Source organism: Rana temporaria, chromosome 3 (assembly GCF_905171775.1).
Source record: "Rana temporaria chromosome 3, aRanTem1.1, whole genome shotgun sequence".
Taxonomy (NCBI): Eukaryota; Metazoa; Chordata; class Amphibia; order Anura; family Ranidae; genus Rana; species Rana temporaria.
In genome coordinates, this window is record NC_053491.1 from 65201400 (window position 1) to 65226618 (window position 25219).

General features: G+C 42.9%; 1 protein-coding gene across 2 annotated transcripts in view; it reads left to right on the plus strand.

Annotated features, from left to right (window-relative positions):
• Nucleotides 1–25219, plus strand: part of LOC120931347 (tropomodulin-3-like) — a 96533-nt gene that overhangs the window by 26700 nt on the left and 44614 nt on the right. Inside the window, exons 2-3 of one of the 2 annotated variants that reach the window (XM_040342685.1) lie at nucleotides 17605–17798; nucleotides 23596–23752. In XM_040342685.1, the coding sequence (XP_040198619.1) occupies nucleotides 17673–17798; nucleotides 23596–23752 (283 nt within the window). In that variant the 5' untranslated portion in view covers nucleotides 17605–17672. Of the gene's footprint in view, nucleotides 1–17604; nucleotides 17799–23595; nucleotides 23753–25219 lie in introns of those variants that run through there. The other variant, XM_040342687.1, reaches the window with a different exon arrangement.

Below are 25219 nucleotides of genomic sequence, written 5' to 3' on the forward strand. Positions count from 1 at the left end.
ATCAGGGAGGGGGAGAGGTCCGGCTCCTATGCATCAGCTGGGCTGGAGAGCGAGGGCGCCCATCTAGCTGCTCCTCCACGCTGACCGCGCCATTCCAAGACTCCTCCCTTCACCGGAAATCCCGCAGACTGTTATGACGGCAGTTCCTCCAGTAATCTAGACCTTTTCTGAACTGACAATCCTAATGCAGCTAGGTAGAAGTGCTAAACACTTGGCCACTGTGCTACCCTTTTTAATTTTGGGGAACTTACACTTTAAATGGCCAAGTAACACTTTAAAGAGACTTCTTGGCCCCCCTTGTTCTTCTAAAACACAGGGAAATGTGTATGCATTACTACATATGTACATCTTTCTTCATGAAGAATATGGGGAGCAGACTGTCAGCTCTCTGTTGCTTTTTAGCCTATTGTAACAGACAGTTGGTTTATGCCCAAGCTATTATCCTACATCTATGGAAATATCATATTCGAGGATTGTTATAGGCACCCATGTGCATGGACCCAGAGCAACTGACTCATCTTGTCGTCTGAATGTGTAAGATGTAAAAACATGTAATGAAATGTGTTTTGTAGATTGCTTTTGCTAGGCTCTGTACATTTCCAGTGAAGTCGGAGGAAATGATTCTACAGATCAAGTAACAAGGTCTCCCTGGGGCTGTGCCTTGTAGTAGCTACTGGAAAAGCAATAGACATCTGGGCTGGTGTTCTCATTGAAATATTCTATATACAGCATATTGTACTAGAGCTACACAAAAGGTTGAAAGATTAACATGAATATCAAGTTCTAAACTATACAAAAGTTATAAGAATATGCAAGTTTTTAAAGCTGAACCTTGTTCTGGAATTAGACAAAAACCTTGCAGTGGGCAGGCCATCCCCATAAGGCCCCATGCACACGAGACGCTGCTAAACTCGAGTTCAGAGGCATTTGGGCATTTTTTTCAACTGCCCCTGAACACATTTAATGTTATCCTATGTGTCCATGCACACAATCACGTTTTTTGGCGTTTTAAAGCAGTTGGGTTTATGTCCGTTTTTTTCAGACGAAAATTTTTGGGTTCAGAAGCGTTTTATTTTTGCGTTTTAGACTTTGGGAGGGTCTACAATGTCTTTGAAATAAGGGCTGACAGCCGCAATTGCGGTAAAACGCAGCTAATCGCGGCATAACGCCGCGCAATTCGCGGCAAAAACTGGCGTTTTTAAATGCCGTTTTTTGCCTTTGAAAACGTGAGTTTAGAGGTGTTTGTAATTGCTTCTCCTGTGCATGGGGCCTTAAAGTTAAATCGAGGAGTTCGCAGATTGTAAGCTAACAAACCAAGATAATTTATTTATATTTTTTTTAAAGGTGAGTTATTTTCAACTGAACTAAAAGAGAAGTACTGTATGTCCGTCCGTCCCCCCCCCCCCCCCCCTCCTATAATCATAGGATGCAGCATCTGTCCCCCGCCGCCTCTGCACTGAGAACCGAGCAATCGAACATCGCCGATGGCTCGGTTCTCACAGCTTCCCGAGCAGAGAGCTGCTGACTGTCAATCAGCAGCTCATCTGTCCCCCACACCACGCTCACTGGAGCGCTGATCTGGGGAGGGGAGTGGCCGTCTCAGCAGCTCGCTGAGACAGGTATCAGTCCAGGCACCTGGCGGCTTCAGACTTTATTGTCTTGATGACGCGGTGCCTGGACTGATTCCTGTGACCCAGAGGAGAAGCCCAGCCAAAGGACTTTTAATGAGGTTTGAAAGGAAGATCAAAATTTGGCCAGTTCAGCAGGGACTGGCTGAATGCAGATCCCTGTATGGGACAGGGAGGTTGTACAAAAGTTTCCAACTAATCTACAACTGCCCTGCTCAATTTTTGCTGCGCGATCAGCACCGCAGGCTATATCCTGCAGCTCTGATCAGTGAATTTTGACAGCGGGGATATCTCCCATCTGTCAGAATGTCCTCCATCCACCTTGAATGTGTGGATAGGGGAAATGGAGTGCACCCCCCCCCCTTTTTTTCTCAACCTGCTAATTTAAAGGGAAAAAATAAATAAAAATTGAACATCTATGGGCTGCTTTAGTCACATGGCTAAGGATACAAATCTTTGTGAATTCAGCCTGATGTCGTTTGAGTTACAAGTTTTACAAGGCTTTAAAAATGTATTTTTGAATATGGAGAATGTGGAATGGGAACAACCAGTTTTTAGCAGGACTGTTACTCTGGTGTGGGCAGGGATAACACTGGATATAGCAATGGGGAGACCTCCATTCAAGAGGCTTCAAGAGACCTATGAGAAGCTGGGGTGATATCGGACTATGACGACTCTCAAGGGTTGATTTACTACAGGAAAATAGGCTGTTTACTTTGCAAAGGCTTTTTCCCTCAGCTTAGTAAATGTGGTGAACATTACCACTGAAAAGAATACCCAATCATAGACAAGGAAAGTAAAAACAGTATCTTTGCTTGTACATGATTGGATGCTGCGGCTCATTCACTAAGGCTAGGTTCACACCACGATTTTTACATCCGATAATCGGACCGTTAAATCGTATGTAATCGTATGTCAAAATTTTCACTAAAAAATAGTCTTCCCTCTTCTTGGGCTTCCCCAGTGACGTAGCAGAGGGTACGTCAGAGGGGGCGGAGTAACGTGACGGGTGGCCCTGCCTCCTCTATATAAGTAATGTCACAGCTCCAGCGCGTCATTCCGCTGGGCTGTGTCCGGCGATGAGGAGGTCGGGGATGCTGCGCTCCGGATGGATCTTCTCAGCGCTGGATCGGAGAACACCCGGCCGTCGCAGGATCTTCTCATCGCGGGAGATCAGCCCTCGCAGGATCAGGACAACGCTGGAAGCCGGGAACGAGTGTGTTTTTTTTTTTTTTTAATAAAGGACTTTATTCTAAGGTGTCAGTGTGTTTTTTTACAATACTTTACACTTCCTTCATGAAATGGTAGAGGTACAGTGTACCCCATTACCATTTCACACAGGGGGGGGGTCAGGATCTTGTTAAAGGGGTCTTCCAGATTCTGATAAACCTCCCGCCCGCATACCCCCACAACCACCGGGCAAGGGTTGTGGGGATGAGACCCTTGTCCCCATCAACATGGGGACAAGGTGCTTTGGGGGGCACCCCAAAGCACCCTCCCAATGTTGAGGGCATGTGGCCTGGTGCGGTTCAGAAGAGGGGGGGGGCCGCACTCTGTCCCCCCCTCTTTTCTGCGGCCGGCTAGGTCAACGTGCTCGGATAACGGGTCTGGTTATGGATATTTAGGGGGAACCGCACGTCATTTTTGTTTTAAATTGACGGCGGGGTTCCCCTGAATATCCATACCGGACCTAAAGGGTCTGGTTATTGAATTTGCGGGGACCTCCGTTCGGGTTCGCTCAACCCTAGTAATAAAAAATCGGGTACGATTTATCGCACAGTCATCCGATTTAGTACGATTTAGATTGACCACAATATAAAAAAAATCGGAGACGATTTTAATACGATTTCAAATCAGGACCAAAAATCGTGGTCGATTTTTGATGCGATTTTAAATCGTATCAAATCTGATGCGGATCAAATCGGATGCACTTGGGGACCTAAATTAATGAATGGAAGTGAATGGATACGTTTTGCCATACAGATTTGTACGATTTTAAAGCTAAAATCGTGAGAACAAGTAGGATGACAAAATCGTGGTGTGAATGCACCCTAAGCAAAAGCCTTTTGCTTTTTTGCCTTTAGTAAATAAACCCCACCATCTCAAATTTTGTATAGGAATTATTATATAGGAAATTTTGTGTAGAAGTTATTACTGCCAACATCCTTTTATTTATTTATATATATACACACACACACACACACACACACACACACACACACACACACACACACACACACACACACACACACACACACACACACACACACACACACACACACACACACACACACACACACACATATATATATATATATATATATATATATACACATACACACACATATATATATATACACACACACACACCCACACGTCACTTTTATATAAAGGCAGCCCTTGTATAATTTACTGATGTCTTTAAAAGCTTTAGGGCTCTTTCACACGTCCGTTCCGTTCGTCCGTTTTTTGGACGTCCGTTAACGGACCGCAATGCTTTCCTATGGGTTAGCGTCCGTTAGCAGATGAGCATCCGCTAACGTCCTTTAACATCCGTCTCCGTTACGCTCCATTTTTTTGAACGGAAGAAAACCCTATTTTTCTTCCGTCAAGAAAACGGAACGGATGATCCGTTTACCATCCGATCCGCTAACATCCGTTTTTCATCAAAATATGTAAAAAGCCCCCCCCCCAAAAAAAAAAAGAAAAACGGATCGTAAACGGACGAAAAACGGATGAAAAAACGTATCAACTGATGGAAAAAAAAATGATCTAAAAAACTGAGCGGACGTGTGAAAGAGCCCTAATCCTCTGGGACCATTATATTGCTTGGAGAGTTAATTGAAGTTTTCCGTCAGTACAGCCGTGTATTTGAGACTATTTCCCATGGAAGAGCTGGATGTTTCTGTGTAAGACGTGTTTTCATCGCTCACTTTGCTTGCTCAGTGATTGCAGGAGGAGAGAATATCTGGATGTTTTTATCATTCTTGTGAAAGGTCTCACAGGTTACAGACAGAATTAGCGCACACTCTGCATTGGCAGCTCAGACAAAGGCGTAGAATGTTTCTTAATCCCTGTAATTGAAAATTCAAAAGTTTGGAGTGGTGTTCACTTTTACAAAACTTAAAGTGGTTCTTAAGTCAGAAGTTTTTTTTATCTTCATGCATTCTATGCATGAAGATAAAAAACCTTTAGAGCCCTTTTACACTGACTGCGCGTCCTTGTTGGCATTAAAGCCACGATTGACCGTAGTTTTAGGGGCGATTTTAACCCCAGCTAACGGACGAACAAAGTGTTAAATGCGCCCGCAAAGCCTCGCTGCCGAGGTGCTTTGCAGGTGCTTCAGCGGCGCTGCCCATTGATTTCAATGGACAGGGGCACTTTTGGAGCGATGTATACACCACTCCAAAAGCGTTCCAAAGATGCTGCTTGCAGGACTTTTTTTTTAACGCCCTGCCAACGCAGCGCCCCAATGTGAAAGCACTCACGCTTTCACACTGGGACTGCAGATGAGGCTTTTTTCAGGAGCTTTACAGGCACTATTTTTAGCGCTAAAGCGACTGTAAAATGCCTCCAGTGTGAAAGGGGTCTAAAACACTGGGGCATTTTTCAGGCGCTAAAGGGCTAAAAAATATTGCCAGTAAAGTGCCTGAAAAATGTCTCTCAATGCCCCCCAGTGTGAAAGCCCAGGTACTGACAGGACGTTAAAAAAAAAAAAAGTCCAGCAAGCGCCATCTTTGTGGAGCTTTTAAGCACCCCTGTCACTTGAAAGCAATGGGCAGTGGTGCTTTGTGGGCACTTTTAACCCTTTATTCGGCAACTGGTGGGGTTAAAAGTGCCCCGCTGTCGGCCAAAAAGTGCCTCTAAAACTACGGTAAAGTGCCGCTAAAACTAGCTAACGCATCCACACTGCCAGTGTAAAGGGACTCTTGGTGTGCAGCAGCCCTTTTAATACTTACCTGAACCCCCTCTTAATCCAGAAATGTTGCACGCGCATCACAGCTGTCAGGGACTCATTGCAGACAGCAGGAGGGGGGCATTGGCTCCCGCTGCTGTTAATCAAAGGCAGTGAGCAAATGAGGAGAGAGAGGGGAGGGCCGAGCCGTGGCTCCGTGTTTGAATAGAGACACAGAGCAGTGGCACGGGTGCCCCCAAGCTAACTTCTGTAGGGGCACTCGACAGGAGGAAGGGGCCTGGAGCGCCAGCGAAAGACCCTAGAAGAGGAGGATCTAGGCTGCTCTGTGCAAAACCACAGAGCAGGTAAGTTTATGTTTCTTGTTTTTTTCCCCCTTTAAAAATAACACTTTAGTATCACTTTAAAGTGTATGCCAAAGCACAATGAGAATACAGACATATGCATTACGTCTTTTAAAGAGGATTTGTAGTCTGCTCACATAATTTGTAATAAAAACATCTTTGCCCTCCAACCACTTTGGCAAGTACAGAATCACAGTATATATAAAATATTATGCAAAGTCTAGCTGCATCCATTTTAACCATGGGCAGCTAAAGCTGCTGCCTGTTCACTTCACTTGACTTCCTGGATTTTTGCCCCGAAATCGCAAAAAGTAGTACAGGAACTACTTTTTGAAATCGATGCAGCGCCACAGATGCGGCGTCGCACCGATTAGGACGGTGTCTTTGCCGGCAAATGCCGCCGATTCGAGATGCGATTTCACATGTGAAATCGCATCTCAAATCGAAGTAAATCGTACCCAGTGTGAAACTGGGCTAAATGATCTAAGATCCTTATGCATTTTTTATCATATTCCCAGTTTGTATTACCTACGTTTGTTACATTAGAGCAACTAGTCAGTGAACTTGCAAAGCTCAAGTCATGATTTCCAATAAGTTATTATATTGCACAGTATTGAATTTGGAACCATGTATGTAGCCAGTGTCCTTCATTTTTACCCTGGGGGCCCAAGTCCCTTCATTCCTAAAATCTGAGGACACTTTCCATATAACAGCTGGAAATTTTTCTGAGCTGACCAAGACGTATACTGGAATATGGATTAATATCCGTTTGTGTACATCTTATTTCCGGTCTATGTTCCACTAATGGTTTTTGTGTGTGGAATTAGAGGGGATGAATTTGACTTCACCAAACAAGCCTTAAGCTTTAGTTACTTCATTTAGCTTCAATTGTATGATATTTATCTCTTTGGCTTAAAGTATAGCTTTCAGTGGCATTCATAGATGCAATAAAGTGAACCAGCTACTAATATAAAAAAAAACAGTGCTCCCGGTGCTATGGCCTTACTGCTACTTAAAGCGGTGGTTCACCCTCCTTAACAACAGTCTAACATTACATTCGGCATAGTAGCGCGAGCTACAGTATGCCTGTCTGTATTTTTTTATCCCCGTACTCACTGTGCTATTGTACATTGAAGATTCCGACTCCCGCGGGGAATGGGCGTGCCTATGGAGAGGGAGGATGATTGACGGCCGGCTCTGGCACGTCACGCTCCCCGAAGACAGCCGGAGTAGGTCTCGGCTCTTCACGGCGCCTGCGCACAGGCTATGCGCAGGCGCCGTGAAGAGCCAAGCCTATTTCGGCTATTTCCGGAGAAGCGTGACGTGCCAGGGCCGGCCGTCAATCACCTTCTCTCTCCATAGGAACGCCCATTCCCCGGAATCTTCAATGTACAATAGCACAGTGAGTACGGGGATAAAGAAATACAGACAGGCACACTGTAGCTCGCGCTACTATGCCGAATTTAATGCTAGAGGAAAAAAAAAAAAAAAATTTTTTTATATAGGGTGAACCCCCGCTTTAAAGTGGTTGTAAAGTCAAAAGGTTTATCGTAATGCATTCTATGCATTAAGATAAAAAAAAAACTTCTGTGTGCATCAGCCCCCCCTAATACTTACCTGAGCCCCATCTCTATCCAGCAGCTGCCCAGGACTCTCCTCATTGGCTAAGGCTGGGTTCACACTACTACACTACTTTCATCCTACTTTGCTCTGTGTTCAATGTTTCCCTATGAGAGCGTCTTGTAGCGTCCTACACAAGTCGGTCCGACTTTGAAAATGCTCCCTGTACTACTTTTGGTCCTCCATTGATCCTACTTCAGGCCCATTGAATATCATTGAAGTCGGACCAAAGTAGTATCCTGTTCATGAAAGTAGGATGGATGTAGGACCAATGTAGGATAAATGTAGGACCAATGTAGCAGAGCAAAGTAGGATGAAAGTAGTGTAGTAGTGTGAACCCAGCCTTCGACAGCGGCGGAGCACCATTGGCTCCAGCTGCTGTCAATCAAAGTCAGTGTGCCAGAGACAGGGGGCGGGGCATAGCCAGGGCTCTGTGTCTGAATAGACTCGGTGTTTTGACTTTTCTTGGGTGCCCCAATAGCAAGCTGCTTGCTGTGGGGCCACTCATCGGGAGAGCCGAAGAGTGACCCAAGAAAAGAGGGTCCATGCTGATCTGTGCAAACCACTGCACAGAGCAGGCAAGTATTACATGTTTGTTATTTTTAGGTAAAAAAAGTCTCTATGAGCTTGCCACATCTTACCACTGGGATTTTTGACCATTCCTCCTTGCAAAACTGCTCCAGCAAGTTGGATGGTTTGCGCTTGTGAACAGCAATCTTTGTCTGACCACAGATTTTCTATTGTATTGAGGTCCGGGCTTTGACTAGGTTTCCCCTTAAACCATTCAAGTGTTGCTTTAGCAGCGTGTTTGGGTATTTTTTAATTTATTTTTTAAAGGTACTATGTAAAAAAAAAAAAAAAAAAATGAATAAAATAAGAATGGGGGGGGGGGGGACATGGCTGCATTTGTGGGGGGACATGGCTGCATTTGGGGACACATTTAAAAAAAAGTATCAGTATTCGGTATCGGCGAGTACTTAAAAAAAAGTATCGGTACTTGTACTCAGTCCTAAAAAAGTGGTATCGGGACAACCCTACTCTTAAGGCCTGGCTAGTGGCTCATGGCTTGAAATTTTGAGCCCGGTCTATAGCCCAGTATATGTCGATGTTAGCGCTGAACTGGGACAAAGATTTACAGCCTGTTGCCTTCTTGTTAGATATAAATGCATATTAATGTGCAGATAATATGGGAAAGAGTATTTGGTGAATGACCCTACATCATTTTCGATCGGTACCTTTTGAGTTTGTAGGAATACATCTTATGTAAGTCTAGCACCTTGAGCATCTATATTTTTACAAGTCTAACATCTTCAGCACCTACATATTGGAAAGTCTAGCGTCTTCAGAACCTTCTTTGCGGTCGTGTCTAGCATAGGCTTTGATCTGCAATGCTTCCAGAAGGGAAGGCTCTGACATGCCTGAACACCTCGGCAAGTGCATACAGGCTTCTTTCCCAGAGACCATGTTTACTATCCGCCTACGTAATTCAATGGCCCCATTGTCCATGTTCATGTTTTGTCTGCTCACTAGCTTGGCTCTTCACTGTTCAGGAAAGTTCCTTGTCATATCTTGTTTGCACATGATCGAGATATATTTCATTAGCATGAAGTAGTGGCTGATGATTCATATAGGTTGATTTACTAAAGGAAAATATACTGTGCACTTCAAGTGCAGTTGCTCTAGATCTGAGGGGAAGCTCTGCTGATTTCTATCATCCAATCACGTGCAAGAAAAAATGCAGTTTATTTTCCTTGCATGTTCCCCTCAAAACTAGAGCAACTGCACTTGCAGTGCACATACTATTTGCCTTTAGTAAATCAACCCCATAGTTTTGTAGATGTATTTGTATGAATGTTTTGTATGAAAATCCTGAGAAAAATAAAATTTTACTGGTACATTAATTAAATGAGATGTTTATCTTAAAGCGGGGTTCCAACCACAATTAGCATTTTTTTTAAATGTATGTCCTTTCATCATGCGTTTTTATAATATGAATCCGGTCACTTACTATTTTACAATCTGCTGCCGCTCTGCATAGTTATTCAAAAAAGATCGTTTTTAAAACTATGTCCACACCGTTGTCATTTTGCTTGTGGGCATTGTGAAGCCCACAAGCACTTACTTCCTGGAAGTCTTGGATGGGGAGTGATAATTGGGTAGCGCACTGCAGCATTAGAGGGAGATGATGTCAGAATCCTAGGTGATTCCAACGGCAGATTTTGTGCGACCGCATAGCAACAGACATTTCCAGGTGAGTAAAACATTTTTTTTTTCTTTTTTAGGTCTAATGAGAACAATAATGAAAAAAAAATTGGGGGATGGAAACTCCACTTTAAGGTTCAGAATAATTAGTAGACGGCATATACAGCCATGGCCAAAAGTTTTGAGAATGACACAAATTATTAATTTTCGCAAAGTCTGCTGCCTCAGTTTTTGAGATGGGAAATTGCATATACTCCAGAATGTTATGAAGAGTGATCAGATGAATTGCAATTAATTGCAAAGTTCCTCTTTGCCATGAAAATTAACTTCATTCCATAAAAAATGTTTCCACTGCATTTGTGAAGAAGGCTTCAGGGTGCCCAAGAAAGTCCAGCAAGCGCCGGGACCGTCTCCTAAAGAGGATTCAGCTGCGGGATCGGAGTGCCACCAGTGCAGAGCTTGCTCAGAAATGGCAGCAGGCAGGTGTGAGCGCATCTGCACGCACAGTGCGGCGAAGACTTTTGGAAGATGGCCTGGTGTCAAGAAGGGCAGCAAATAAGCCACTTCTCTCCAAAAAAACATCAGGGACAGATTGAACTTCTGCAGGAAATATGGTGAATGGACTGCTGAGGACTGGGGCAAAGTCATATTCTCCGATGAAGCCTATTTCCCATTGTTTGGGGCATCAGGAAAAAGGCTTGTCCAGAGAAGAAAAGGTCAGCGCTACCATCAGTCCTGTGTCATGCCAACAGTAAAGCATCCTGAGACCATTCATGTGTGGGGTTGCTTCTCATCCAAGGGAGTGGGCTCACTCACAATTTTGCCCAAAAACACAGCCATGAATAAAGAATGGTACCAAAACACCCTCCAACAGCAACTTCTTCCAACAATCCAACAACAGTTTGGTGAAGAACAATGCATTTTCCAGCACGATGGAGTTCCGTGCCATAAGGCAAAAGTGATAACTAAGTGGCTCGGAGACCAAAACGTTGACATTTTGGGTCCATGGCCTGGAAACTCCCCAGATCTTAATCCCATTGAGAACTTGTGGTCAATCCTCACGAGGCGGGTAGACAAACAAAAACCCACTAATTCTGACAAACTCCAAGAAGTGATTATGAAAGAATGGGTTGCTATCAGTCAGGAATTGGCCCAGAAGTTGATTGAGAGCATGCCCAGTCGAATTGCAGAGGTCCTGAAAAAGAAGGGCCAACACTACAAATACTGACTCTTTGCATAAATGTCATGTAATCGTCGATAAAAGCCTTTGAAACGTATGAAGTGTGTGTAATTATATTTCACTACCTCACAGAAACAACTGAAACAAAGATCTAAAAGCAGTTTAGCAGCAAACTTTGAAAACTAATATTTGTGTCATTCTCAAAACTTTTGGCCACAACTGTATATTATTTTCTGTGCTTTTGTTGCCTCCCAGGACATATACAGGTGCATCTAAAAAAATTGAATATCTTTAAAAAGTTTATTCTAGTAAATTCAAAAAGTGAAACTCCTGAATTATATAGATCCATTACACACAAAGTAATATATTTCAAGCATTTCTTTTTTTTTATTTTGATGATTTATGGCTTGCATCTAGTAAAACAGGGATCGACAAATCCCGGGCGCCAGGTCGCCATGGCGACTAGAAATAGGGGCCTGGCAACTTGGCTTGGAAGGGGGGCAAAACAAAAAAATATTTTTTTTTTGTGAGCTGGGGCCATCTGGTGGTGAGCCGTTGGTATTACAAGTTATTACCACCAGATGTGAGCTGGCGCCATCTGGTGGTGGCCGTTGGTATTACAAGTTAAGCATTACAAGTTAAACAGCAATTCTAATGTTGTTTTTCACTATTTTCACTGCCATCTTCTTCCCTCTAATTAGAACCCCCAAACATTATATATATATTTTATCCTAACACCCCAGAGAATAAAATGGCGATCGTTGCAATACTTTCTGTCACGCCGTATTTGCGCAGCGGTCTTACAAGCGCACTTTTGTGAAAAAATTACACTTTTTTTAATTAAAAAATAAAACAGTAAAGTTATCCCCATTTTTTTTTTATATTATGAAAGATAATGTTACGCCGAGTAAATTCATACCCAACATGTCACGCTTCAAAATTGCGTCCGCTCGTGGAATGCCGACAAACTTTTACCCTTTAAAATCTTCATAGGCGACGTTTAAAAAAAAATCTACAGGTTGCATGTTTGAGTTACAGAGGAGAACTAGGGCTAGAATTATTGCTCTCGCTCTACCAATCGCGGCGATACCTCACATGTGTGGTTTGAACACCGTTTACATATGCGTGCGCTGCTCACGTATGTGTTCGCTTCTGCGCGCAAGCTCGTCGGGACGGAGCGCATTTTCTGGCTCCTAACTTTTTTACCTGGCTCCTAGATTCCAAGCAAATTTGTCAACCCCTGTAGTAAAAAACCCAAATTCTGTATCTTGGTAAATTAGAATATTGCATACGACCAATAAACTAACTTTTTTTTTTTAAATACAGAAATGTTGGCTTACTGAAAAGTATGTCCATGTAAAGTATGCACTCAATACTTGATGGGGGCTTCTTTTGCATGAATTACTACATCAATGTGGTGTGGCATGGAGGCGATCAGCCTATGGCAATGCTGAGGTGTTATGGAAGCCCAGGTTTCTTTGATCGCAGCCTTCAGCACATCTGCATTGTTGGGTCTGGTATCTCATTTTCTTCTTGAAAATACCCCACAGATTCTCTGAGGTTTAGGTCAGGCAAATTTGCTGACCAATCAAGCACAGTGATACAATTATCATTAATCCAGGCATTGGTACTTTTGGCAGTGTGGGCAGGTGCCAAGTCCTGCTGGGAAAAGTATATCAGCATCTCCATAAAGCCCGATAGAGAGCTGTGCTGTCTTTTGACTTGATAAAACACAGTGGATCAATACCAGCATATAACAAGGCTCCCCAAATCATCACGGACTGTGGAAACTTCACACTGGACCTCATGCAGCTTGGATTCTGTGCCGCCTCTTGTGTTCCAAATGAAATGCAAAATTTACTTTCATCCGAAAATAGGACTTTGGACCACTGAGAAACAGTCAAGTTCTTTTTCTCCTTGGTCCAGGTAAGACGCCTCTGATGTTGTCTCTGGTTCAGGAGTGGCTTGACCCGAAGAATATGATAGTTGTAGCCCATGTCCTGGATACGTCTGTGTGTTTGTGTGGTGCCTCTTAAAGTGGAGTTTCCATCCCAATTTTTTTTTTTTCATTATTGTGCTCATTAGAGCTAAAAAAGTAAAAAAAATAAACAATTTTTTTTTTACTCATCTGGAAATGCCTGTTACTATGCGGTCCCACGAAATCTGCCTTTGAAAGCACCTAGGATTCTGCCGACTTCTCCCTCCTAATGCTCCTGGGAAATGTGTGTCATCATTTCCCAGGATGCAGTGCGCTGTCCAATTATCACTCCCCATCCAAGACTTCCAGGAAGTAAGTGCTTGTGAGCTTCACAATGCCCACAAGCAAAATGACAACGGTGTAGACATAGTTTTATAAACTATCTTTTTTGAATATCTATGCGGATCGGTGGCGGATTGTAAAATAGTAAGTGACCGGATTTATATTATAAAAACACAGGATGAAAGGACATACATTAAAAAAAATGCTAATTGTAGTTGGAACTCCGCTTTAAAGCACTGGCATCAGCCGTAGTCCACCCCTTGTAAATCTCCCCCAAAGTGGCCTTTGCTTCAGAATCCTCTCAAGGCTGCAGCTATCCCTGTTGCTTGTGCACCCTTTTTCTACCACACTTTTTCCTTCCACTCAACTTTCCATTAATATGTTTGGATACAGCACTCTGAACAGCCAGCTTCTTTGGCAACCTTTTTGAAACTTATACTCCTTGTGGAGGGTGTCAATGACTGACTTTTGGACAACTGTCGAACCAACAGTCTTCCCCATGATTGTGTAACTTAGGCAGACCATACACGGGTCAAATTTCGAAAGAATTTTCATTCGAAAATCGAATCTAAGAATTTTCGTTCGTATTTCGCACCATTAGTGCGCTGCAGCAGCAGCTGATTTTCGTGCGGCAATTGAATTTTAATAATCGTACATAATGGAAATTTTTTGAAAAACAAACTAATTTCTAATCAATGATGGGAGAATCGTGCGAGAAATGTAATCGGAAAAGAAAATTCCCAGAAAGAAAAGAAGATTCCCAGACACAAATTCTTTTCTGTAGCAACATGAGGTGAAATTGAAGGTTTGGATGGTCGAATTTCGAAATCAATGGTGGCGCCATCGGATCACAAAACTCTGATTTTCAAAAGAAAATTATTTTGAAATTCGACCATGTATGGCCAGCCTTACTGAACCTGACTGAGAGACAATTTAAAGGCTCAGAACTTTACAGGTGTTTTGCGTTAATTAGCTGATTAGAGTGCGACACCATAATGGCCCGTACACACGATCCGAATATCGTACGACGGATCGTACAACTTTTTTCGCTTAATACAAGAAAAAACACAAAAACTGCGCTACTACACAATAATTTCAAGGCAGCAGCTATCGTGCGAATACACAATCAACATAGAAAAACAAACAAAAAGCCGCGCCAAGTAGATATATATGAAAAAACCTCTCCCTGGTAACCTCTTTTTTCGCTTAATAGTCGCAAGTAAAATGAAATGGGTTATTAAAGTCACAAATTCTCGTACGACCGAAAAAAAATAATCGGAAGTGATGTCATGTGTTGTAATGTATTTGTATTGTATTTTCGGACGACAACTGTACTGACTAAACGAAAATCGTACGATCTGACATCGTACGAGGAAAGTTTTGCATATCCGATCGAATAATATCAGATGAACTGTCGTGATTGGCTCTCGAATGTAGTGTACACACAATCCGAAAATCGTACGATTCTGCATCGGACGATCATTTTCGTCCGATATTGGGATCGTTTGTACGGGCCATAAGTCTAAAATATTGAACTTTTTCACAATATTTTAAGGGCATTTTCACTCTGGCAGCACCGCTTTACCGTTGTTTTTTGCATTGGTTTTCCCCCGCTAGCAGGGCGCTTTTAACCCCTGCTAATGGCCGATAAAGGGTTAACTGCACCTGCAAAGCAGCACTGCAGCAGCGCTTTGCCAGGGCTTCGGCAACGCTGCCCATTGATTTCATTGGGCAGGGCCTACAGCGCCTCGAAGATGCTGCTTACAGAACTTTTTTGAGCGTTCTGCCAGCGCACTGCTCCAGTGTGAAAGCACTCTGGCTTTCCCATTGGAGTGAAAGGAGAGGCGCTTTACAGGCGCACTTTTTAGCACTATAACGCCTGTAAAGCGCCTCTGTGTGAAAGGGGGCTAATTTTCTGAGATACTGAATTTTGGGTTCTTATCAAAAATTTAAATAAAGAATTGTTTAACATATATTACTCTTTGTGTAATGAATCTATATAATATGAGTTTTACTTTTTTAATTGACTTACTGAAATTTTTTGAGATGCATTTGTAGATGCTTCAAATGTAGTGACCATACCAATGTTTCTGTAGATATAAGATGCAGAGCATTCTATATAGTAGAGAAAGATCCTCTGATCAGCACAGTACAATGGCAAGGTTGTTTGTACAGCCCAGTCCTTGGCTCCAGTGTACTTTGTTATTAGTTACAGGAAGGAGTTTCCTTGCCTGATACTGCGCTGATGACTGTTTAATGTTTCCAGTGTTACAGCGGACCGGAAAAACTCCCTCTTCCCTCATGTATCAGAAGCTAAACGTTTACATTTATCGCAAGTTCTTTATCAAACTTCTCAGCCTTCACTTTTCCACGTTCCTTGAAGAAAAATTCCAAACTCCTAGGAGAACAAATTAATAAAATTAACCCTTGATATAAACAATTCATCTAATTACTGGTGACTTTTAATTCCTTCGAATCACGGCAAATACCGCGCAACATGAAAAGTTGTAGCGACCGCCATTTTATTCCCTAGGGTGTTTGCTAAAAAATATATATAATATTTGTGAGTTCTGAGTAATTTTCTAGCAAAAAAAATATATATATATTTACATGTAGGAGAGGGGTGCTGGAATTTGCGTGGTATGGAAGTGTTTAAATTGACTGAATTCTTAAAACCGAAAGACATTTGTATTGGATATTGCCAGTGTCCCATTGTGCTGGTGGACTGGCAGTTATGTCAGATTATTGTATACTGAGTAAAGAAGGGATTGGCAACTGGTTGACTTATCATACTACAATATTCAAAGAAATATATGAGGTTATTCAGTGGTATGGCACGGATTAGGATTTGTAGTTCCACACCAGCTGGTGACCTACAAGTAGTTGTTCGCTGCGAGGTATACAAAATCTTCTTTTCTGTTGTCTGATTTATCAACTTCTTATAGGTAAGAAATAATGATGCATGCACTTTATTTATTTTCATTGCTGCTAATGGCTTGAAGTCCATTAAATTCGATTTTACTAAAAGGGAATAAATAATGAATGGAAAGTAATGTATAAAATGCTTCACTAATTAGCTGTGTACCAATGGATGTCTTTTATTGTTGGGTTGTAAAATAAATCCTGTAGATCTATAGGTAGCCATATAGCCAGATTCAGAAAGAGTTCAGTAGATCAGTAGATACGCCGTCGTAACTCTGAATCTAAGCTATCGTATATTTAAGTGTATTCTCAAATTGAGATACACTTAAATCTAGCTAAGATACGACGGCCTGCGCCGTCGTATCTTGGCTTTCTATTTCGGCCGGCCGCTAGGGGCGTGAACGCTGATTTACGCCTAGAATGCGTAAATCGGCAAGATACGCCTATTCACGAACGTACGCTTGCCCGTCGCAGTAAAGATACGCCGTTTACGTAAGGCGTTTTCAGGCGTAAAGTTAGTCCATCAAAAAGCTGGCCTAGCCAATGTTAAGTATGGACGTCGGTCCCGCGTTGAATTTTGAAATTTTTACGTCGTTTGCGTAAGTCGTCCGTGAATGGGGCTGGGCGTAATTTACGTTCACGTCGAAACCACGTTGTAATTTGGAGCATGCGCACTGGGATATGTCCACGGACAGCGCATGCGCCATTCGTAAAAAACGTCGGGTCACGATTAATTTGCATAAAACACGCCCACCTCTTCACAATTTGAATTAGGCGCGCTTAGGCCGGCACATTTACGCTACGCCGCCGTAACTTAGGACGCAAGTGCTTTGTGAATACAGCACTTGCCTCTCTAACTTACGGCGGCGTAGCGTAAATACGATACGCCGGCTCAAACATATACGCCGCCCTACGTGAATCTAGCTATCACCCAATTGTTCTCAAAGAACCAAATAATGGGCCTGCTTGTTTTTTTTTTTTTTTTTTGTAAATTGTAATGTTTCCTCCTGGGAGTATCTGGCCTTTCAGGCTCTGGTCACACTTGTGTGACTCGTAGTGTGACTTTAATGCGACTTTACACGCTCTCTGGCACTGAAGTCGCATCCAACTAGTGCAGCATTTTATTTTATTTTTTTGTAATATTGTCAGGTTTCAACAGTAAAAGATGTCTCCCTTTTTTTTTTTTTATATATTTGGGTGCTGCAGTTTTATACTAAAATTCGCTCAGCTGACGACATGCTGGAGATCTGAACTGCTGCTCAACTCCGCTCACACTCCCCTCAGTGTCAGGTGTGCAGAGACCTGGACTGATCTGCTCTGTGTAGTCTTTATCTGCCAGATCAGGGAATTGTAGTACAAGCAGCAGCACAAATAAAAAATCACTGACACATACTGTTTATGTAGCCCTATGTTGAAAAATAAAAAAAATCCCAGAAATGTAAGTGCTCCATTTGCAGTAAGCCAGCCTTTACATTATCACAATTTTTGCTTTGTAATGAATTAAACAAATGTTATTGTCTTTTCGTTATTTATAGAGCGATAGCGCCATTAACAAGACGGTGATAAACTTGCAGTCCGGTGTCGGAGACACTTAGCTGAAGCCATGACCACGACATTTCGAAAAGACTTTGACAAGTACAGGGAAATGGATGAGGATGAGCTGCTCGGGAATCTCTCTGAAGCTGATCTAAAACAACTTGAAAATGTCCTGGAAGAACTTGATCCAGAGGTAAGAGCAGATAAGATATGTTTGTTAGATTGCGAATCAAGCTGCATACCAGGCTTTCTTATTTTACATGGGCTCATGATGATATGCAATGTGCAGCAACCCATCGAGCCGGTTCATACCCGGGCGGCACGACTTTGGGGGCGACTCAGCAAGGCGATCTCAAGACGACTTGAGAGGCAACTTACAAAATGACTTCTGTATTGAAGTCAATGCAAGTCGCCCCGAAAGTCGTACAGGAACCTTTTTCTAAGTCGGAACGACTTGCGTTTTTCTATGTCGGGTCGCCCCTCTGTGAACCGGCTCATCAGGTTTTAGTTTCTGCAGTCATTTTAGCACAAGATACATTCTGATTGGCTGCTAATAGTTTTGACACATGGTGTTGTGTGTTTTTTTTTTTTGTTTGTTTTTTTTTAGCTAGGCAGAGTGGATATAAATCAATGATTTTTAAAAACAAAATCAGATTTTTTATTTTATTTAAATCCGTTTTTTTTTTTTAGTAAAAATCTGTCTAAAGATAGTTTTCTATTTAATATACCTCAAATATTTATATTATTGAGCATGAAATGGAGCTTAGATATGTAGCATGAGGCTGTATATTCTGCAATATTTACATTTTTTAATCCAAGCTGAGATAACATGCACTGCATTGATGCATTCACACAAGTGTAATTACAAACATTTCTTTCTGAATTAATGTTCTAGTGGTAATAACCAAATCACTGTTAGGAAAGGCCTGTCAACAAAGGAAGGTGTGGTACACAGATAAGAATTAAACATTTAAAGGGAAAGAAAATCCTGTTTTCTGAGCAATCAAGGCAAATCGTAGGAGAAACCAAAACTTTAAAGTTTAAAAAAAAAAAAAAAACATGAAGGCTAATTTCACACTCGAGTGGGAGTAAAACCATAAATGGGTTAGAAGCACCCATGTTGCCGGCTTTAATGGACAGGGTGTTTTGGGAGCAGTGTATACGCCGCTCCCAAACTGCCCCAAAGATGCTGCTTGCAGGCCTTATTTTTTTCCCCATCCTGCAAGCGCGCACCGCCCCAGTGTGAAAGCACTCGGGCACTGGGGAGGCTATTTTTAGTGCTAAAATGACTGAAAAGCGCCTCAGTGTGAAAGGGGTCTAATAGTGCGTATTTGGCATTCTAAACGATAGTCATTTTTGTTACTGAGACAAAGCGACATGAGAATGATTAGTGTTGCATGCGGTATTCTAAAGATTTTGACTCCTATTGATGGCTGGGAGCATTTTTTAAACAAATTTGTTTTTTATATACAATGTTTCAATTGCAGAATATTTAACTTTTGTGTCTAAATGGAATATATAAATTCCAGGTATGGCAATTTTATACATAGTTACATTGCTCCTTCTTGTATCAAGGGAACTATGCATGTACCTTATACCATACCATACACACCACTATGTAAATGGTCTCCACTCTCTTCTGGGTCCAACACTGAGCAGCTATAATTCTATTTAATGATCACAGAAGGTTGGCTGCTTGGCAGGGGTACCATTCAGAGAATAGGAAAAATTGTGTGTTGTACTGTCATGTATGGTGCATTATCGCACCTAAATCAATAAATTTATTTATTGAAATTAAATTGAATAAAGTCCAGAAACACCACTTTATTATCCCTAACACTAGGTACAGACTACATGAGCTTATCCAGCCATCTAATGGGAACCGTTGATGGGGAAAAAAACGTCGGAGATATAAACCCTCAAGGTATCCTCAGGAGCCAGTCGTGCCATTAATCAATGAGTAAAAGTCATTGTGTAGCATCCAGTTTAAATTATGGAGTTTATTAAAGAATCTCCTTCCAACAGAACAGTGTGTACAGGCATTGGAAATATCCTACACCCTCCACGGGTGTCACAACGTCGCTGCTATTTCCGTATTTGTCTTAATTTGAAGTCTTCTGTGAGGTGTTTCTGGACTTTTTTCTATTTAATTACATTTTTGTAATTTTATTGTTTTAGGTGTAATAATCATTGCACAATAAATGACTGCGCCACACGTTTTTTTATATACTAATATATATATATATATATATATATTTACATTACAACATTCAGCGAATGCTTTGCATTTTCTGGATGAATGCAAAGTGCACTCTGTTTAGACAGGGTGGAGAATGTTATGTCACTGCCTGCTCCGCCTCTTTACCTCCTATAGTCAGGGAATGCTTTGCATCCATTCAGGAAATGCAAAGCATTTTCTGAATGGTGCTCATGCCAAGCGGCCGACCTCCTGCAGGAATAATGCATCAGGGCAACTGCTTAGCACAGTACCAGGAAGCAAGTGGAGATTACTGAAATAGCTGTGGTATCGGCCAAGTATGGTTACATTAGTACAAGCTGGACCAATGGAACTATGCATAAAATAGCCATACTTGAAATTCTTCTGTAAGGGTAACTGTACTTTTAAAACGCGTGCCTGTATCTAGGGACAGCATATAACTTTTCAGTTTTATAACATCTTTCCTTTTCGTATGTCTTCCTGGTGAGTTTATAGTTGTCACCACAGGGCCATGCTACCATAAACATTGCTTTCTTTGGTTAGTCAGTTTGTACAGGACAGTATGGAGCGCAGCATGCATGGGAACAAGGCATCTACACCAATAGTTCAAGTAGGTAAGCCCTTTGCATACCCCAATTCCACATATTTTCAGACAACCAGTTGTGCATTGCCCTCCTGACTTGCCCCCCACACTCATCTTCTGTGCATGCTGTCATATCCCTTCACTTCTGTACATACTAAATGCTGTTATACCTCCCCTCACCCAGCCCCTCTTTCTGTTACATACAACACATTGTAACACTCTTCACACCTTTCTCTCCTGGACATAGTGCCAGCCTCATACCCTTCCCACTTCTCTCCTGCACATTATTGACTATTATGCCCATACTAGCTGCTGTAATGCCGCAGCAAAGAAGTACAGCCCAGGCTCGTTTATCGTATTATGACACCTCATTGTGGTTTGAGGTGTCATTCAAATGAATGGCATCTCGAATGCGAGTCCCGCGTTTTGTCATTCACAACTCAGTGCTGTCAAGTCGCAGGCAGATTTATGGCAAATCTGCCCGCTATTCAAAGCGCTGTAGTGTGTTTGCAGCCTTAGAGCCGGCGGGGTACAGATGTAGCATTTGACCGATTCATCCACCTTGGTAATTAGGATTCCCCATAATTCTCTTTTAAACAGTTATTTGCCATTATTAGTAATCTCTCCACCCTTACCTGTTCTGCAACAGGCACAGTTTTGCTAGTTATAAGTGTTAATTAAGAGTACAGTCTGATATTAGTCCCAGACTAGGCAGGTTTTATAGAAGCGTATACATTTTATTAAAATAGTAATTTTTTTTTTTTACCATATTATATACACACACTATTTTCAAAGTTGTGACGTTATGGTTTAACATTTAATTATTGTTCTCACTGGCGCCTACATTTTGTATCAGAATTCAGAAAGCAATCTAATACTTCAATCCCTTCAGCCCTTAGAGATTAGGTCTGTCTTCTCTACTTTTCTGGACTCCTATCTTCAGAGCTCCTGTGTGCCAACAAGTTTCCGTTTGGTTTGTGTTTTGCATTTCCTGTAGATTATGGTCCCTCCCCGGGGTTTGTTCTTGGAGCTCTGGCACTACAGGCAAGAAAGAACATGAAGTCCTGCTGTTTGAAGCTTAAATTTATTGTGTACAGTAAAAGCTTGGAAAACTCTTTTCATCTATAGTGATGTGTGTGTTACTGTAGCGTGCGGTTTGTCCGATTATCAGGATATACCGGTGTTGTAATGCCTTCATTGCTTATGCAGTAGCAACATACAAAACCGCCATTCTGATAAACTGTACGCAGCCTGTCTTGTAACTGCAAAGTTAGTTCCTCCCGTTTTTATAGGCATTTCACCATGTAGAAACATCTAGTAAACTTGTAGGGCTCTCTTTTTATGTACTGTACAATCTACCATCAATGAATGTAATGCAAGAGCCTACATGATTGGATACATATTAAATAGATTGTTTAGGTTTGTGCTCATGTCACATGGTTGTCTTCAATTTAAAGCGGTTGTAAACCGCATAAACATTTTTTTTTTTTTCAAACCTGCAAGGCAAAAGGCATAATCAGCTAGTATGCACCGCATACTGGCTGATTATGAAATACTTACCTCGGAACGAGGTGAAGAACACTTACCTGGTTCACGCCGAGCGAGATGTCATCTTGCTCCGGCGTGTCTTCCGGGTATCGCTGCTCCAGCGCTGTGATTGGCTGGAGCGGCGATGATGTCACTCCCGTGCGCGCGGGAGATTTAAATTCGGCAAGGTCCGGCGGCTGCCAGTCCTTTCGCCTTGGATTCCCCCCTGCGCATGCGCCGCTGCAATCAGCGGCGCATTGCGAGGGGAATATCTCCTAAACCGTACAGGTTTAGGAGATATTCTTTATACCTACAGGTAAGCCTTATTATAGGCTTACCTGTAGGTAAAAGTGAAAAAAGTGGGTTTACAACCACTTTAAAGAAGATTGTATGGGGATTGCACAATCTGGTTGTAGTATGTGTGGCCACCATTCGATTACCTGAGTTCAGATTTGACGATCCCTGCCTCGGCTGCTGGTACTTTTGATTTGATAAAAAAAAAGCTGTTTTGTGGGCCTCTAAGTTGCCTATTCATTTGAAGAGATAAAGTTAACATGTTATAATAGAAATATAGGAATGGCCTTTGTGGATTTTTATAGGTTGCTGGTTCCCTGGCTGCTTTTCTTGTGCTATGGGTCTCATCAGGCCAGGTTTACTTTAAAGTAGAATTTCAGGTTTGTTAGGACTTTTAGTTTGGGCCTAGCTGGCTCAAAAAAATAAACAATTTTGATTGGGTAAATATGCAGCCATAGTGTGCTGTAATGAACTGTAGTAACATTAGCCACATGCAGGATGCCACACTGTTCCTGCAGCAGTTTGGGTGACTGCACAAACTAAATAGAATCGGGTTGAATGCTTCTCCACCATTCAGGAGAAGCCTTGTATTATCATTTAATACAAAAGCTCCCTCTGATTGGCTGAGGAGGAAAGTCCCCCCCCTCCTTTCCCTCACCTGAGAGCAGGGATTGGTGGGGCTTCTCGCTGACCATGGAAGATGCATGCATGCTGCGCTCTTTGGCGTGATGACACAAGACTTAATCTGACCACGGTAACTTGGATTGGCTGCCATGCTACCGTGGTCAGTTTACTTGTAGGAGGAGCAGCACAGGCAGGACCAGCCAGGTATAGTACAGTATCGGCAGCAAGGAATACAGTGCACACATGAGAAATCATGTTTGTTTAAAGAGGAAGAGCCGGTTCACACACAGGCGGCACGACTTTGAGGGCGACTCGGCAAGGCGATCTCAAGACGACTTGAGAGGCAACTTGCAAAATGACTTCTGTATTGAAGTCAATGCAAGTCGCCCCGGGTCACCCCCAAAGTCGTACAGGAACCTTTTTCTAAGTCGGAGCGACTTGCGTCGCTCCTATTAGTACGGTTCCATTGAATCGAGCGGACCGCGACTTGTCAGGTGGCTGAGTCGCCTGACAGGTCGCCCCTGTGTGAACCGGCTCGAAGTGCAATGTTTTGGTGTGTGTTAGTGTGTTTTTTTTCCATTTACAAACCCTTTCATTTCCATCTGTGTTGTTTGGGGGGAAAAATACTGTCTGCTAAAAAGGTAGAGGTTGATAAATGTGTTTCAACCTATCTTGTATAAAGTGCTTTTGGGATTTGTTTGGAAGCATCTGGATATAAACTAATGGATTTTTTTTCTATAACAGCATGCACTGCTGCCAGCAGGATTTCGACAGAAGGACCAGACAGGGAAGACGGCCACAGGTCCTTTTGACAGGGATAGTCTGTTGGACTATTTGGAAAAGGACGCACTTGCACAGAAGGACCGGGAGGACTATGTGCCATTTACGGGAGAAAAAAAAGGTATGATGGTTGTGACGAGATCCTTCCTCGCCCAGGTCCTGCTCTCCCGACACTCCTCTGCTACCAGTGAGTCAGCTTGCAGATTGCAGCGTCTGATGGTCCAGTCATCCAAGGTTCCGGGGTCCGAATTACAGCTATGTGCCATTCAGACCCATTAAGAACAAACACCAGGCAGGCTGTATGTAAGTTCAAGCAGGACCCTTTATTTCAAGTACACAGCACACTTTTATACAGAATTTTGGAACATCCCACTCCCAACAACCGCTTTCCTATTGGTCAATTGTAAAGTATATCCAGTCTTCACTCAGGTCCCCCTTGACCATGCAAATGAGGACTTGAAATTGTCAACAGGGATTGGTCCAATAGCTTGGATAGAAAGACTTGTGTATTGAGACAGAAGCCCCAGGGGGTAATCAATGTACACAATAACCTGGTTCCAGCTAGACGGCCTGACTCCGACACCCGCTCTTAACCTGCAGAACACAATAAAAGGTATTTCGCAAGCTGGTTCCACTTAGCATTTCAAAAGCCTTGCATTGAATGTCCCTCTCCTGTGTAACATATGTCAAGTAGAAACACTTTAATATCTCAAGGTCCATGACATTACTTCCCCTGGGAACCAGTCCAACAGCCGCAGTGGGACCCAAACGGGTCAACTCGAGGATGTTGGAAAAGTAGTCTTAAAGTTCCAGGACTGTGCTGGGATGACCCATCTGCCTTCCTGTTTTGAGGTCCTGGCCCATAATCGGACGGCAAGAGGCTCACATTCAGTCCTCTCCAAAAGCCCCTGTCCCGGCTAGGTCTGTCACACATCTCCCCCTTTGGCAGGAGACTAACACTGGGAGAGACCCCAATTTCGGTACCCACCCAGTACCCCAGATACCTTGTCCCAAAGAGAGCATTACTCACCCAGCCAATCTCTGCCTCTCTCAGAGAACACGCCTGCCGCTGGGGAGAGGCCTGGACTGGCCCTTCTCCCTGGAGTCCTTTCAGCCGCTGGAGAGAAGACAGGGTGGCTGGGCTCAGTTCATCATGCCATTGGGAATCTGGGCCAACTGGCCACCATTCCTGGGGTATACCAGTGGAGACTGCAGTCCCATCCACTGATGCTAGGTAAAAATCCCCCGGTGCTTGCAAAGCAAAGCCGACATCCTCCTGTCTCAGTGCCGCACCATTTTCTGGGGTTGTGTCTGTGGAGATCGGAGTCCCATCCACTACCACAGGAACCCCCTCTTCTGTTAGTTGAGAGCAGAGGCCCGGGGCACTCTGCTCTGTTGCCAGCTCTTCCGCTGGGTTGCTGTGAGTGGGGACCACAGTCCCATCCACCGATATCCGCTCAAGCTGTAGTTGTGTGCAGCAGCCAGTAGCATCCTGCCCTGCTGCCAGTGATTCAGCTGGGAGTAACAGCTTTACTACCTCAGCTTGTTGCTGGGGAGGGGGGCCAACCGCCCCGGCTCCCTGGAACTC